The following is a 16,173-nucleotide window of genomic DNA, read 5'->3' on the forward strand; positions in this document are numbered from 1 at the left end:
AGTTGGGAGCTGGAAGCCATTGAAGTTCGTTCCCACATATTTATACTGGATCATGCTGCTTGTTGGCTGAGACATTAGCTGGGGCTGTCAGTCACAAGCTTAACATGGCCTCTCCATGTATCTTGGACTTTCTCACAGCATAAAGTCTGGGTTTCAAAGGGGAGCATCCCAAGAGAGAAAGCCAGGATGAAGCTGTATGCTTCTTATGATCTAGCCTCATCGTCCCACAGCATCAGTTCCACTGTCCTCTATTGGTTAGATCAGTCACAAGCTCACCCACGTTCAAGGGGGAGAGGAAACAGATTCTACTTCTTGACAGCAGCAAGATTCTGGAAGAGCATATGGGACTGAGAATATTGCTGCATACATTTTTAGAAAAGACAATCTGCCACACATTCTCAAATCATTAATTTGTTTTTTAAATGACATTTATCACGATGTAAATTAAGTAACGTTTATTTAATTTTGGACTCTTCTACCAGACCAGTCTTCTAAACCTTGGTTGCACATTGGAATCACCCAAGGAACTCTGAGTAAGAACTCATAATACAGACACTTTGTGAGGTCTCTATTGTGAGGGCTCTATTGTAGAACAGCTCCCTCTTTTCTGAGGATAATTAATGAGGATCTTGTATTAATGACTGTGTCCTGTCTCTGATATATTTGCATTTAATTAGTTGGGATATGGCCTGGGCATTGTAATTTTTTTTGTTTGTTTGTTTTTGCGGTACGCGGGCCTCTCACTGTTGTGGCCTCTCCCGTTGCAGAGCACAGGCTCCGGATGCGCAGGCTCAGCGGCCATGGCTCACGGGTCCAGCCACTCCGCGGCATGTGGGATCTTCCGAGACTGCAGCATGAACCCATGTCCCCTGCATCAGCAGGCGGACTCTCAACCACTGTGCCACCAGGGAAGCCCTGGGCATTGTAATTTTAAAAAGTTTCCAGGGAAGTCCAAAGTACAGCTAAGACTTAGAATCATTTTACATTGCAATGACTGTCTTATTCATAGTTGCACCCCCAATGTTTAGCAAAATGCCTGCTACATTACAAGCAGCCAACAATCTATGTTCAATAAATGAATGAGATGAAATCATGTACTGTTCAAATTTCTATACTTAAATATAAGACAAAATATCACAATGTAAGAAAAAGGACTAGCAAAAGAGAAAATTTACAGGGTAAAATGTGAAATAAAAATATAAAACATAAATTCTGTCTATATTTCTATCCTGAAACCCTGATTTGATTTCAAGATGTAAACAGATAATTTTGGCCTTGGAGTCTGGTCATTTACTGTGTATGCAATGCAATTAATAAAAGCCATAAGGAGAAAATAAAAATAGTCTTTTTATTAATTTCAAGCTTTAAAATTTAAATGTCACATATGTCCACATGCATGGTTAGGTTTTTTTCCCCTTAAAAAATAATCCTCAGAAAAGAGTGAGTTGTTCCACAATTGAGCCCTCACAAAGTCTTTATATTATGAGTGCTTACTCAATAACTTTATTTTGAACAAAGGACAATTTGGGAACTATACATTAGCTTGAAATAACTTTAGTAAAGGCTAGTGTTTTTTGTTTGTTTGTTTTTTGTTTTTTTTGCGGTACGCGGGCCTCTCACTGTTGTGGCCTCTCCAGTTGCAGAGCACAGGCTCCGGACGCGCAGGCTCAGCGGCCATGGCTCACGGGCCCAGCCACTCCGTGGCGTGTGGGATCTTCCCAGACCGGGGCATGAACCCATGTCCCCTGCATCGGTAGGTGGACTCTCAACCACTGTGCCACCAGGGAAGCCCAAGGCTAGTTTTTATATTTCATTAAATTAAACATTAATAGATTTCCTGTGAATGATATCATAATAGGCATTTGATGTTTCCAAAAAAGCCTTTAAAAAAGTAATGCACATAATTTTTGGATTAAGTTGGAGAACTGAGTACACTCATCTAATTCTCTCTTTCTGCAGCCCTGCTAAAACTACAGTGAAGAGAAAAAAAAAAAAAACGTAAAACAACATACTGGAAACCAAAAAGTAGAGAGGAGAGTAGCAATTGACTCAGAAGAGTTAAGAAAACCCAAAGTGCAGAAAAATTTATACCAGGTTTATACTTACAGAGACCTCAAATTGCTCACAAACTGGCAGCACAAGGCAGGAGACCGGAAAACACTTCTCTGGAGAGTCTGATCCAACAGGAAAGACCTTAAGATCCTGACATCAGAAGGTCTCCAACACAGCCCACCTTCCCCATTACACAGTGAGTCTTAAAGTCAACATAAGCCTCACCCATGGAGTAAGAGATTCCAATCAGCTTTTAGTACCCAACTTTTAATCACGACTAGACAACCAGAAAGAATTACTACACACTATTACTTAACATGGAAGACAAAGACAAACAGAAAAAAAGTAACTCAGAGAACACAGACAACACAAGGAGAAAAAAACCATAAAATAATAAAAATACAAATAAAAACAATCTCTAATACACTCTATGGATGAAGATACTACATTCAAGAAATAAGAATAAAATGACCAAACACAGGGACATTCAGAGAACAAAAAGGTGGTTTTAGAAAGAAATAAGGAAATCTCCTTTGAAATAGCAAAAAAGAAAAAGGTAGTAAAGAAAGGGGAGGAAAAGATCTGGAACCAGCTCAAATGCCTGTTTTACAAGAAAGGTTACAGAAAGAGGGAACTGACAACACAGAAGGCAGGAATTCATTAATAAAGCAGTTCAAAAGCATTTTTCTGATCTGAACCACATGGGTTGCCCACAGAGTGTACAAGATAATAGAAGAAAAGAACTTTACAAAAAGTCACTGTGAAATTTCAGATTAATTACACAGAGAAGATTCAACAGACTTCCAAAGAAGAATAAAACAGGTGACATACAAACGATCAGGAGCAAGAATAGCTTTGGGCTTCTCAAGGGTAATACTCAACACTAAAAGCGAGATGAAAATAGCTTAATGTCTTCAAAATTCTGAAAAAAAAATTTCCAATCTATAATTCTATACCTAGCCCACATTTCAATCAAGTATGAAAACTGCATGAGAATATTTTTAGACATGTGGGGTCAGAAAGACATCACTTCCCATGTAATCTTCCTCAAGAAGCTACTAGGGGATTAGTTCTACTAAAAGGAAAGAGTAATTCAAGAAAGAAGACATGAGATAAAGGAAATAAAATCCAACAAAGGAAAAAAGTGAAAAAAAATCCCGAGAAAGACCGTAAAAGGCGAACTTAGGACACTACTTATGAACTGCCTGATGTCAATCAGTTCAGGACAGTTCAGGACAGTATGACCCAAGAGACAAACATGTTGAGGATTACCACTGAATTTCTTTTTAATGAGAGGATCAAATACTTGGCTGAGCTTAGCCCAGATTTTCATATGAGCTTGGCTTGTCTTGACAGTGAGCTGATAATGAATGGTTCTGCTCCCTCCCTATGCTCTGCTGTGTGGAACCAACTGAGAATAATCATTTTAGCTCACAGAAATACTCAGCTTTGACCTACTCTGCAACCTGGAAGTAGAAAATAGTGAGCTTTTAAGTAGAATATAGAGAAACCCCTACTCTCGTGGCCATATTTCTGCAAATCATTCATCACCAGCCTGCCCTACAACCCTGCCAGATGCCTCAACTCTGAAAAGCTCTATGTGTTCCAGATCTTGCTCATGACTTTGCCCTCTGACTTTCCCAGAAGAGGCTCTTAAAAACTCCTAGAGAAGCTGAAGCCAGATTATAACCCAGGAGATTAAAAAAAGAGGAATAAAAAAAAGACTAGTGTTCTATAGAAAATTTTCTTTCTAAACAGTGTTATTTTAACTATGTTAAATAACTTTCATATTGTCAATTGACTATTTTTTTCCTCCTAGTATAGATAAATGGAAAACATAAACTCTTCAACATTAGAATCAGATCTATATAGTTTCTATATAATACCAAATTCCTAGCACAGTGCTGAACTCAAACTACTCATTTCACAAATACTTCATGATTGGTTTTATAAAATGAAAGATCCTAAGATTTTACTTTATTTTTAACAATTACAGAAATAATAACTACCATTTAAACTGTGTGGCTGCTGGTGCTTGACACACATTTTTGATTCTTGCCAGTAAAATCAGGTGATGGGTGGAGCTCTTTCTGGTACCTAGAAGACTGACACAGACACTTATCAATTTTAAGTGCCCAACTCAGAGTATCAAGGAGATATTTACTAGATTTAAATTAAACTTCTACTAACATCTTTCTTCAAAAGCTTAAGAGCTATCTAAATCTCAGCTTGCCTAAGATAAATATTTTGGCAATAAAGATGAATCTAGAGAGACCAAGGGACGTAAACACTAAATAATAGTTGAGTCCTGAAAAGAAAAATAAGAAGTCATAAAGGATGAAATAGCTCAAAATTGAAACTATTAGAAACTGTATGAACAAAAATTATAACAATTTCATAAGAAAGCTAAGAATTCCACTTTAGTATCTGGTAACCTCATGAATTACTTTGGTCTTCTTGTTTGTTTAATCATTAAAAAAAATAAACAGAAGTAAAGAATTACAGGTTTTAAAATCATGAATATAAGAAGAACTCAAACAGAAAATAAAATTTACATATAATGGTAGAAATATATTAGAAATAATACTTTTAAGTATTTTGACATGTTGCAAAAAGTCATCTTAACAATACCTTAATTAAGGCTAAAATAGTTTAGCATTTTATATTTTATCTTTTCATTCAAACTGAGGTTTTCAGAAATGGTAGAAAATTTTGGCATCTGGGCAGTTGCAAAGTCACATAAATGGAGTTTCCCACCACCAAACATTTTAAGAATATACCAACTTGAGAAGTTTTGAGTGTCCAGGAAGAAGGTGGGGGGAGGTGGCAGATGGGAAAGAATAGGACCAGTAAAGTTTCCTCTACTAAACATATGTCAAAATTAGGGAATAATTTGTGGTCCAAGTTCAGCTTACTTGGCCTCTCAGAAGTATCATAAATCACTTGCTTCTTTTGGAAAAATGCTCTTTCTCTTGGTTTCTTAAATACCAATTACCCCCACCTGCCCCACCTGATTTCTCTCCAGCTCTGTGAACGCCTCAGCTGCTATTTTTCTACTGAACTCTTACTGCAATTAACTCAATGAATTCCCTAGTGTTGGAAATTTAGGTTGGTTCTAATTTTTTAACTATTAAAAACAAAATAAAACATGAACAAAGTAAACAATACATAAAGCATCATGATAAGTATCCTTAGGGCTAAATCTTGCTCATATCCATAATTTATTATATAGGATAAATCCCAGAAATGTGATTCTGTCAAAATTATGCTCAGCTTTACAGTGTCCTCTAGGAAGACTCATGTTTCCAACAATGGATAATACCATTTAAAGCCTGTCAACTTGACAGGTGAAAAATTGTTTAATTTTCTTTTCTTGGAGTACTTGTGACAGTAATTTATTGGTCATTTATACTTCTTCTGTGGATTACCCCATTCATATCATTTGCTGAATTTTCTTTTTTTTTTGTTACTTATTTTTAAGGGTACTTAATATACTGAGGTTTATTATTATCATCTTTGTCTATTTCACACGTGCAGTGGGCAGAATTCTAGATGGCCCTATGACCTTTGCCCTTGGTGTTGCCTCTGTGTTTTGTTTTTACACAGGAAAAGATTCTGTAGATGCAATTTGGGTTACTATTCAGTTGACCTTAAGATAGGAAAATTATCTAGGTGAGCCTAATCTTATCACATGAGTTCTATAAGGGTAAAGGTTTCTTCCTGGCCGGTGACTGAAGAGAAAGTCAGAGATAGTCAAAGCACAAGAAGGACTTGACTGTCTCTTCCTGACTTTGAAGATGGAAGGGCCATGTGCAACGGCTGAAGAACAGTCTTTATGAGACAAGAACAACTTTTGGCTGACAACTAGCAAGGAAACAGGGACCTTGGTCTCACAACCACAAGAAACCAAACTCTGCCAACAACCAGAATGACACTGGAAGCTGATTCTTTTCCAGACCCTCCAGGTAAGAGGCCAGTCAAGCCAACAGCTTGATTTTGACCTTGTTTGATCTTAAGCAGCAAACCCAGCTGAGCACTCCAAATCTCTAGATAATGAACAGGTAAGTTTTAAGCCACAGTTTGTGATAATTTGTTATACAGCAATAGAAAACTAACACAATGTGCTAAATGTTTCTTTCTTGTTCATTCTTTTGTAGTCATATGATTTAGGGGGTCTTATTATACATATATATCTTTTCAAACTCACAAGATTATATAAATAATCACTTATATCTCTGTTGCCAATTTTAAGGTTTTCACATTTTTAATATTAAAAATAATTTTTTGTTTCCGATAAAAGGAAGTTATGCGTAGGGATGGGACTTCGAACTATTAAAGTTAAATGAAACAGTCAATTTTGTTTGGAAATAGCAAAGACTTGACTTCGCTCAAATAATTAACAAGGAAGAAAAAACACAAATATAACAGAACTCCAGGAATAGATAATAATTGAAAACTGAAAAGTCAGTTTTAGATTTATTAACGTACTTACTTTATCATTAAGCCTAGAGAAGTCAGTGTATCTTCTAAAAACTACCCAGCTTTCTTCTGGACTCTTCTTTACTAGTATTTTATATACCTATGCAGAGAGAGTGAGAAACAGAGAGTTTTAAAATATATTTATGTAAAAATATTTAAAAATTCAAACCAAATAATTTAAAAACTTTTATTTGACAACCCAGATCATAACAATATATAAAAAATATCAGAAATAAAGACCATCAAATGTTCAAATAATCTAATGTAGGTACCAAAAGCAAGATTTTTTCTTAAGAAACATAACTGACATATTTGAGGTAAAATGCTTTTTTGCTGAATACTAATAATAAATAAACTTATCAGCCTTCAAAATATATTTTATGCTAATATATTTTAAAATTAATAAAAGACTCAATCATGCTTGAAAAAACTTTGAAAAATCTTGTCTTATACAGTCAACTTAATTTTTAAATTCAGTAACTGCCAAGCAAAGTTTTCGAATAAATTAGATGATATTTTAATCTTCAAGGCTGAAATACAAGGTAAAAAATACCCATATTAAAGTTTACATTTATATAATTATGTACAATTATCTAGGTTATTGAATAGAAAAACTTGGTTGAAGCAAGTCAATATTTTAAAAAGCATGTAAGAAAAAGCTAGATCTTATTTTTCATAAGTATAATTTTGGAAGTACTATTTATAACAGAATCTCAGAGAAACATCTCCTGGTAGTTTTCGGTACAGTGTTTTGAGCTAAACTATATACATGATATATGAAAAGTACTCAGTAACTATCTATCGAATGAGTGAAACTCTCTTAAAAAGAGTAACTTTTTTTCTTAAAGTCTGCTGTGCAATAACTTTCAATTGTAGCTCTAGAGCTCCACTCTAACCACACGTGGCTATAGGACACTCAAAATGTGACTAGTCCAAATTGACATGTACTGTGAGTGTAATACAGACCAGATTTCAAAGACTTAGTATGAAAAAAGATGTAAAAATATGTCATTCAAATGATTATATACTGGTTACATGTTGAAATTATATTTTAAGTATATTAGGTTAAACAAAATACATTACTAAATATAATTTCACCAGTTTCTTTTTACTTTTTCTTAACATGGCTACTAGGAAATTTTAAATTACAAATATGACTCATATCATAATCCTATTGGATGATCTAGAGACAATTCATTATTTTAGGGACTGTACATCATCCTTACCATTTGATTTTTCTCCCTTACAGACTTCTTTTTCAGCTTTGAAGGGAGTCAGCAAGGGTAAGGATGAATCCCTTTGTTTTGAAGTAAAACATAAGTAATTTATCTTTATTACATTTAAAGGTGAGGAAGAAAATTATTTGGATACCCTGTAAAGTCTCCAGAGAGCCCTGACGTAAAATAGTCACGAAGGGGATACAAAGAAAACATTCTTTTTAGGAGTTACTAATTTCAATTGACTTCAAAACTTTTGACTATGAATAACTGATGCATGATACAAGTCAACTTCATATGATAATTAGGTTTATCTATACATAATACATACCAACTTTATTTTCCTGTTTTAAAAAACGAGCCCTTTTCTAACTAAGCCACTCTTTACAGTGGTCCCTAAACACTCCTGTTTCTCTAGGAAAAACAAAGAGGTTTTCATTTTATCTTTTCTAGAAAGCTCTCCTACTTTTCTACTTGTTTAAGTAGTGCTTTCAATGAAAACTTTATGGACAGTATTGATCATTGCCTCCTCTATGTTCTAATAGCAGTTATTGTCTCTACTCTTTATTTGAAACTTAGTATATACTACTTTGTACTGTCTATCTTGTTATGTACTCCCTGTTTTAAGTAAACAACAACAAATGTAGATGCATACACTAATCATAAGATACATACAGAAAAGTGCAAACATCTTAAGTATATAACTTAATGAATTTTCAGAGTAAACACACCATGTAACTAGTACCAAGAGCAAGAAACAAAACATTACCAAAGAAGTCCACCTCATGACTCTTTCCCGATCCGACTCACCACCCCTCCTAGTCACTTTTTGCTTTTAAACACTTTTCAAAAGCTTGACACTCTCTATATAAGATCTTGCCGGTTTGTCCTAATACTTTCTTCAGTTAAGAGATCAATTTAAAGAAATATACCAAGGTAAAATTATTTTACAAACCTAAGACTCCCAAGCTTGTAACTCCAGCTTAGACTTCTACCCTAAACACGATATCGAATATATATAGAGATATAAAATACACATGTGTGCATACTCTCACATGCACATACACATACCTGACATCTCCATTTCAATGTCTAACAAACATCTCAAACCTAGCACTTCCCAAAACAAATCCTGATCTTCCCCTCAATATTTGCCATCTAGTTAAATGGCAACTCTATTCTTCACATTGTTTAGACCAAAAACTTCGGCATCACCTTTGATTTCTCCATCTACCACGTCCCAAGGCTCTACCTTCAAAATATATCCAGAATCTGATCACTTCTTAGGACCTCTTCCACCACCTGGTCCACGCCACCATCATGTCTCCCATGGATTACTGCAGGAACCTAACTGCCTCCTGTCTCTAATCTTCCCCCACAAAAATCTAATCTCAATTCAGCAGCCAATTTTAAAGGCTCATGGGAGCCTTTAAAAAAATTAAGTCAGATCATCTGACTTTTCCTTTTAAAACATTTTCAAGATTCCCATCTCATGCAGAGTAAAATCTAAAGGCCTTATAAAGGCTAGGTACTCTACTTGATCTGGGTGTCACACTTGCCTGCCTTTACTTGTTACCTCAGTTCATACATCTCTTCCCATCGCTTATTCTCCTGTCAGCCACAAGGGTCTTGGCAGTTATGCAACCTGTCTGGAAAGCTTTCCCCCCAGATATTCCCATGCTAACATCTTAGTACTAACATCTTTTCTGTGAGGCCATGACTGACAACGTTATTTAAATTGCAACTCCAGTTTCAAGAAACTCTCTATTTCCTTCCCCTCTTTTATTCCTCCCTATAGCACTTATCACCATGTGACATACCAGCATTAAAAAAAAAATACTTATTTATCTTTCATTCACTCAGTCGAGTTGCTGTCCCAACATTACCTGGAAGAGGGCCTGGCACATAACAGGTACTCCAAAAATGTCAAATTAACAAATAAACGACTATGACTAATTTCGTATTTGCCACTTATTTCTTCCTCTGTATTGTCTTGAAAGAGTTTAAATTTATATATCACTGCCTTCAATTTGCCTATGAACTTTTCACACGTCACCTCAATGAATGCTCCTTCCTTCGTATGGAAGGTAGGCCAATGTAAGGAAATGAGCAACCAATTTATTATAATTTCCAAAATATCACTCGCAAAAAAGTCAGGTCCATGCAGATTTCCCATCATATCATCAGTCTTACAATACTTGAACTCTAAAGACTGTCTCTTCATAAATTATTTCAGTACTTATTTTTTGGCGGTCCTTCCATACTATCATAAATTTACAGCATGAAATGTTGAAATAAATAGGAAATCATTACTTCAAGAAAATCCAAGAGAAAAAACAAACTAACAGTTTGAAAGAACAAGTTTATAAATGAATTTAATTTAGCAAGGTCACTGGATGCATAAATATATAATAACATATGAGACCAAAATATATAAACTAGCAAAGAACAAATAGAAAACATTACGTCAAGAACCTCAAACGACATCCATACCCAGAAATAAATCTTACCAAAACATGTAAGACGTCTGCCCTGAAAACTACAAAATATTATTAAAAGAATGTTAAAGACTTAAATAAATGGCTTAGGTTCATAGATTCAAAGACTTAGTACCGTAAATATGTCAGTTCTCCCTAGATAGATTCAATACAATCCCAATGCAAAGGGCCAAGACAATCCTGAAGAGGAACAGCAAAGCTAGAGTAATTAAGTTACCAGATGTCAAGACTATCATCAGGCTTTAGTAATCAAGACAGTGTGGAATTGGTAAAGCAGGGAAAAATGGAACACAGAATCAGACCCATACATTTATGGTCACCTGACTTATGACGTAGGCAACAGAGTAAATGCAGAGGAGAAAGAGTTGTCTTTTCAATAAAAATTTGACTTTAGGGAGAAAAAAAATGTGTCTCGACCCTGACCTCACACCACAGACAAAAAGCAATTCCAGATGGTTTACAGATCTAACTGTGAAAGGTCCAACAATAAAGCTTTTAGAAGAAAACATAGGACAACATATTTTTAACCTAAGAGAAGGCAGATTTTATTTATTTTTTATAAATTTATTTATTTTTGGCTGTGTTGGGTCTTCGCTGCTGTGTGGGCTTTCCCTAGTTGTGGCGAGTGGGGGCTACTCTTCGTTGCGGTGTGCGGGCTTCTCATTGCAGTGGCTTCTCTTTTTGCACGGGCTCTAGGTGCACGGGCTTCAGTAGTTGTGGCTCACAGGCTCAGTAGTTGTGGCACATGGGCTCTAGAGCGCAGGCCCAGTAGTTGCGGTGCACGGGTTTAGTTGTTCTGCGGCATGTGGGATCTTCCTGGACCAGGGCTCGAACCCGTGTCCCCAGCATTGGCAGGCGTTTTCCTAATCACTGAGCCACCAGGGAAGCCTGAGGCAGATTTTAAAAAGTGCTAAGCATAAAAGAAATTTAATATACTGGACTATATTAAAACTAAGAACTCTTGATTATCAAATGCACCATTAACAAAGGCAAACCACAGAGAGATGATAGTTACAATACACGTTCTGAAAAAGGACTTATGCCCAAAATGCATAGAAAACTACAAATCAAAGTGGAAAAGGCTTTCCAAAAGAAAAATGAACAAAGGTCTTGAACAGACACTTCAGAAGAGAATATCCAAATGGCCCAAAAAAAGGTCTTAAATGCAAATTAAAACCACAATATGGTATCATTCTACCCACTAGAATAGCTAAAATGAAAAAGACAGAAAAATACCACATGTTGGGAAGATGTGGAGTAACTGGAACTCTCATACACTACTTAAAGGAGTATAACTTAGTACAACCACTCTGGTACATTGTTCATCAGTATCTTCTAAAGCTGGGCAGATGATCCAGCAATTTTACTCCTAGGGAGCTATCAAAAAGAAATGAGTTCATGTGCTTACTGAGTGACAAGTACTAAAAGGTTCACAGCAGTAGTATTTGTAAGAGTCCCAAACTGGAAATTACCTAAACGCTCCTTAAGAGTAGAATGGATAAACTGTAGTAATATTCACATAAAGGAATAGCATCAGTAATAAAAATGAGCTGCCTACAACTACATGCAAAATCAAGGATGAATCTTACAAACATAATGCTGAAGAGACCATACCCAAGAGTACATACTCCATAATTCCACTAACATAAAGTACAAACATAGGCAAAATTAATCTAGGCTAACAGGAGAGTGGGTATTGACTGACAGACAGCATGCGGGGAGGCTTTTGGGCTGTTGTAATGGTCTGTTCTTGATTTGTGTGCTAGTTTCACAGCTGTGACTGGTTTGTGAAAATTCGTTCAAGTAAAGCCAAAGTTCACTACGGCATGACAACTTAAGGGGTATAAACCATTTGAATTTTATGTTCAAGAAATTACAAGTATAGGCTAACATCACTTAACACAAGTTTAGAACACAGGTTAATCAATTTTTCATCTTCTACTGATGTACCGCAGAAGTCAATACTCACAGTAAATTTAGCTCTTTCTTCCATCACCTCATAACCCAGGATAATAGGTGTAGAAGGTCTATCTTCCAAATTCACTGTTTCAGGATTTTGTTCTTCACTTTCTCTTGGTCTAGCAGAATACTCAATGGAAGAATCTGCACCTGTAAATTTAGTCCTAATGAGGGGACTGCTACAGACAGATGAAGTGCTTTCCATTTGATCAGGTACACTTGTCTGTTTAAAATTACCCATATTTGAGTCTTCTAACTGGCCTTTGGACGAGTTTGAGCTTGTTGAGATACTCCCAAAAGAAGAACTTCTTTGGTTTCTGTTGGTTGCAAAACTGGAAGCAGAATTCCCTATTGGCATAGGAACTGGGACATAAGGAGTTGCCATCTTCTTTTGGCTTTTGCAACAAACCTGCACACTTCTGAGTTCAAACAATTAGAGAACAAGTAATATGCAATCCATTATTTTCTTCTTAGGAATTCACTACCTAAAAATGAGAAGAACATATAGAAAGATTAGTCTTTCATCGGGAGCATTATCCAAAAAAACCCAAAATGCTCATATCCATTTCTTTTAATTTCGTGACACTGTATTACTTTGTTTGGAATGAAAACATGCCCCAAACCTCTTCCTTTAATCCCAAAATGTCATCTCTAAGAACTCCCGTTTTAAAGGTAAGGAGAGCAGAAGTATTCGCACCCTTTTTCTTGACCTTGATCCTTTTTTACCCACTTTATTTCTTAGTGATGGATTTCTATAACGTCCATTGTAACCTGATCTCATCTATATGAGTTGCAAAGAGGAAAAGTGATAAAGACCGTCCAGAAACTTTATTCTCTGCTTAGGATCCTGACACTACTAAATACAGTACAGGGAGGGAAGGGTAAAGGGAAGGAAAGAAAGGGAGAAGAATTATTCATATTTCCTTCTGATTTAATTAGTGAAACTGAACAATTACCCTGAGTAATGATAGTGAGCCAGAAGCTTAGACACCTTGTAAGATAAATAATAACAGTTCTTAAAGCAACGATTTATTAAACCCAGGATCAAATGGATTTTAAAAAAAACTTAGTCAAATTACATTAATCAGATAAACCCCAAAGAACATTAAACTTATGTCCAAAAAGATTAAATGAATAAAAGTTTAAATATTCTTCAGTTTCTAGATCACTAATTCTGCTACGCCATAAAGTGCAGGTACGTAACAAATCTTCAAAACTCATACTCGGTAAGCTCTGTTGTCAAAAGGACGAGTTTATCTTGCCTCAGAATAATTTCGTAATGATACGAAGAAAAAAGCTTTACCACTAAGTTGTTAACTAATAAACTAAGAAATGGAGATAACTACAGACCAGGGAAATGGCACATAACAAGAGGTCTGCCTATCCAATTACATCTACGCAACCCTACTGGTGAGAAAGGTAGGAAACAAGCCGCTCAGACTCTGACAGATGCTGAAATAAAATTTTTAACCCGGCACGTGGCTCTGGGCTACCTTCCCCATCATCAAAGATTCAGGAAACTTGAGCTGCTGATTCACCGCTCCTCGGTTCCGCCAGATGGCCTCCCCAAAAAGAAGTAAATAAAAGTCTGAAATCTCAACCTCCTCACCGCCTGTAAGGTCGCCCCGCCTCCAGCCATTCGAATGAATACCTGAAGCCGCAGGGCTGGCGCGGGGGGCGCTCAGACTAATACAGCCATTGACCTTGCAAAGACGTGAGCGCTACCCAAACGTTAGAAAAACGTACTGGGCTCATTAAGGGTGTCTCCACTTTTGCCTTGGCATCGACATGCTCTGAGGACGAACATCTCAGTGCTACTCTGGAAAACCAAGGGCAGGTGAAGTGTCCCGAGCCTGAGCAACACGGTGGGCAAGAGAAGTCGGTGGCGAGAGCAAAGTGCAGAAGCCCGGGCTTAGCTCGACCCCAGGAGTGTCTGGTCGGTGTCTGATCAGGCCAAGGGTCTTCGGCTCGGTGGATGGCAAGACTCACAGCTCCCGGACCTCCTTGGGGCCCCAAGACGGTCCCGCCTCCGCCGCCCGGTGCGCAGCCAGCGCCTCCCAGACGCCGGGCGGAGTTGGCGGTGGCCTGAGGTTGGCCTGGAGCTCCTGCCGCGTACGCCCACCCTCCTAGGGGGCCGGCCCGCCGCCAGCCAACCGCGGGGGCGCAGGTGTCACTGCACGAGCGCCCAGGACAGCGCCCGCTGCCCGGTCCCTACCTTAGTCCGCTCCGGGATCCAGCTCGGGCGCGCTTCCCTGGGACGGTTAAATCCGACCCTCCTTAACCGCAGCTTTCCGTCTCCACCCACCACACCGAGAGGCCTCACGTGACCCCCCCCTTCCAGAAAACAGCTGCTCCCTGCCTCTGCCCGCCTCCGCCCGGGCCACAGGGCGCAGGATCCCGGGGAGGTGGAGGGCGGGGCTGGGCGGGGCCGCCGCTCCAGGAAGTGACGTCACGCCAAAAGGGCGCCGGCCCCCAGAGGCGCAGGCAGGAGTTGTGAGGCTAGGGGTGTTTGGCACCTAGGTTGAAACTAGTTTTGTGGTAAGAATTTTACCTTGTGTTCCACAGCTTTATTTTTATAAGTTAACTTTTGAGAAATGGAGACTACAGTACCTAGTTTGCCCAACAGGTGATGAGAAGACTACAATTCCCGGGAGGCACTGCGGCCAGCATTGGCCCGGGCTTCTGCTCTGCATCATGGGACTTGTAGTCATCACCAGTTTGGGCTTTTTCTACTAGGTTACAGAATAGTTTCCAGAGTTAACAGCGCTTTAAGGGATGACAGTTGATTCTGAGTGAGAAGATAGAATGCTCCGCTACAGCCTATTCGTCCTACATAATTCAGAACTCCTCATTGGCAGAGAACTCCTGAAATTCTTCTGTGTGTTAGTGGTGGGTTTTTTGTTTGTTTTTTACTATCTCGAGAGCAATTTTATCTCAAATAATATGGTATTAGGCTTGTTAGACGTGCACATTTAAAGAGCTGAAGATTATCAGGAAAGTCGTTCTTTGATAGTCAAATACTGAAATTAAGACAAGTCTGCAGGTCTGTTTATCATTAGAATTGAGCAATTTGATACAAAAATCATTCCATGATTTCTAAGGCTGTGGAATATTACGAAGACTCGGAAAAATTGATAGTCGTAATTTCAAAATGCACATAGGAAGCTAATCTGGCTTGTGGCATAATAGTGGTTTTTGGTTGATAATATTGCTCTTCCAGTGTGAATGAGACATAAAAAGAGAATTCTGTAGAAACAGTAGACTAAAACATGAGGTAGTTTTCAGGACAGACTTGGGAGTCTTGACTGTGAGGTGGCAGTTATATCCATGATTTCTGTAAGTTAATAAAGGTATAGAAAGAAAAGAAAAAGGAGCTTTGCAATATTTTCCTCACTTGTGGTCAGGACTGCAGGTGGTAGCAAAAGATACTTTTGATGTGGGAAATCTGATAATCTAATATCAAGGAAGCTGAGGAATATTAAACTTTCAAGAAGTAAAGGCATAGAGATATCCCAGTTAGGAGGAGAAAAAAGATCTAGGAAAAATCATTGGAATTGTCCAAAAAGAACTTCCTTCACTAATTATTGAAAGGAGCATACAGGATATACATACTATATGTAACTTTTATCTTCCAGAATATCTGGTATAGATTAATGTCTAGATTTACTTTTAGAAAATGAACTGAATATTTCTTAAAAATATTTTTAAAGAGATATAATTAACATATAACATTATATTAGTTTCAAGTGTACAGTGTAATGATTCAATATTTGTATATGTTGTGAAGTGATCATCACAGTAAGTCTAGTTAATATCTGTCACCATACAACTACGATTTTTTTCTAATGTGATAGTTACAATTTTTTTCTCATGTGATGAAGACTTTTAAGACTTACTCTCTTATCAACTTTTAAATATGCAATATAGTTTCATTAACTATAGTTACCATGCTGTACATTACATCCCCA

At 37.4% G+C, this 16,173-nt stretch overlaps 1 protein-coding gene across 3 annotated transcripts in view; it reads right to left on the bottom strand.

Annotated features, from left to right (window-relative positions):
* The window catches only part of SNX16 (sorting nexin 16), a 35,328-nt gene extending 20,870 nt beyond the window's left edge, over positions 1-14,458 (bottom strand). Inside the window, exons 1-3 of one of the 3 annotated variants that reach the window (XM_065895556.1) lie at positions 14,421-14,458; positions 12,216-12,690; positions 6,545-6,631 (exon numbers count right to left, since the gene is read on the bottom strand). In XM_065895556.1, coding sequence (XP_065751628.1) covers positions 6,545-6,631; positions 12,216-12,590 — 462 coding nt within the window. In that variant the 5' untranslated portion in view covers positions 12,591-12,690; positions 14,421-14,458. Of the gene's footprint in view, positions 1-6,544; positions 6,632-12,215; positions 12,691-14,420 lie in introns of those variants that run through there. The other 2 variants (XM_065895557.1, XM_065895558.1) reach the window with 2 other exon arrangements.
* Between the last annotated feature and the right edge of the window lie 1,715 nt (positions 14,459-16,173).

Source organism: Phocoena phocoena, chromosome 17, assembly GCF_963924675.1.
Source record: "Phocoena phocoena chromosome 17, mPhoPho1.1, whole genome shotgun sequence".
NCBI classification, from domain to species: domain Eukaryota; kingdom Metazoa; phylum Chordata; class Mammalia; order Artiodactyla; family Phocoenidae; genus Phocoena; species Phocoena phocoena.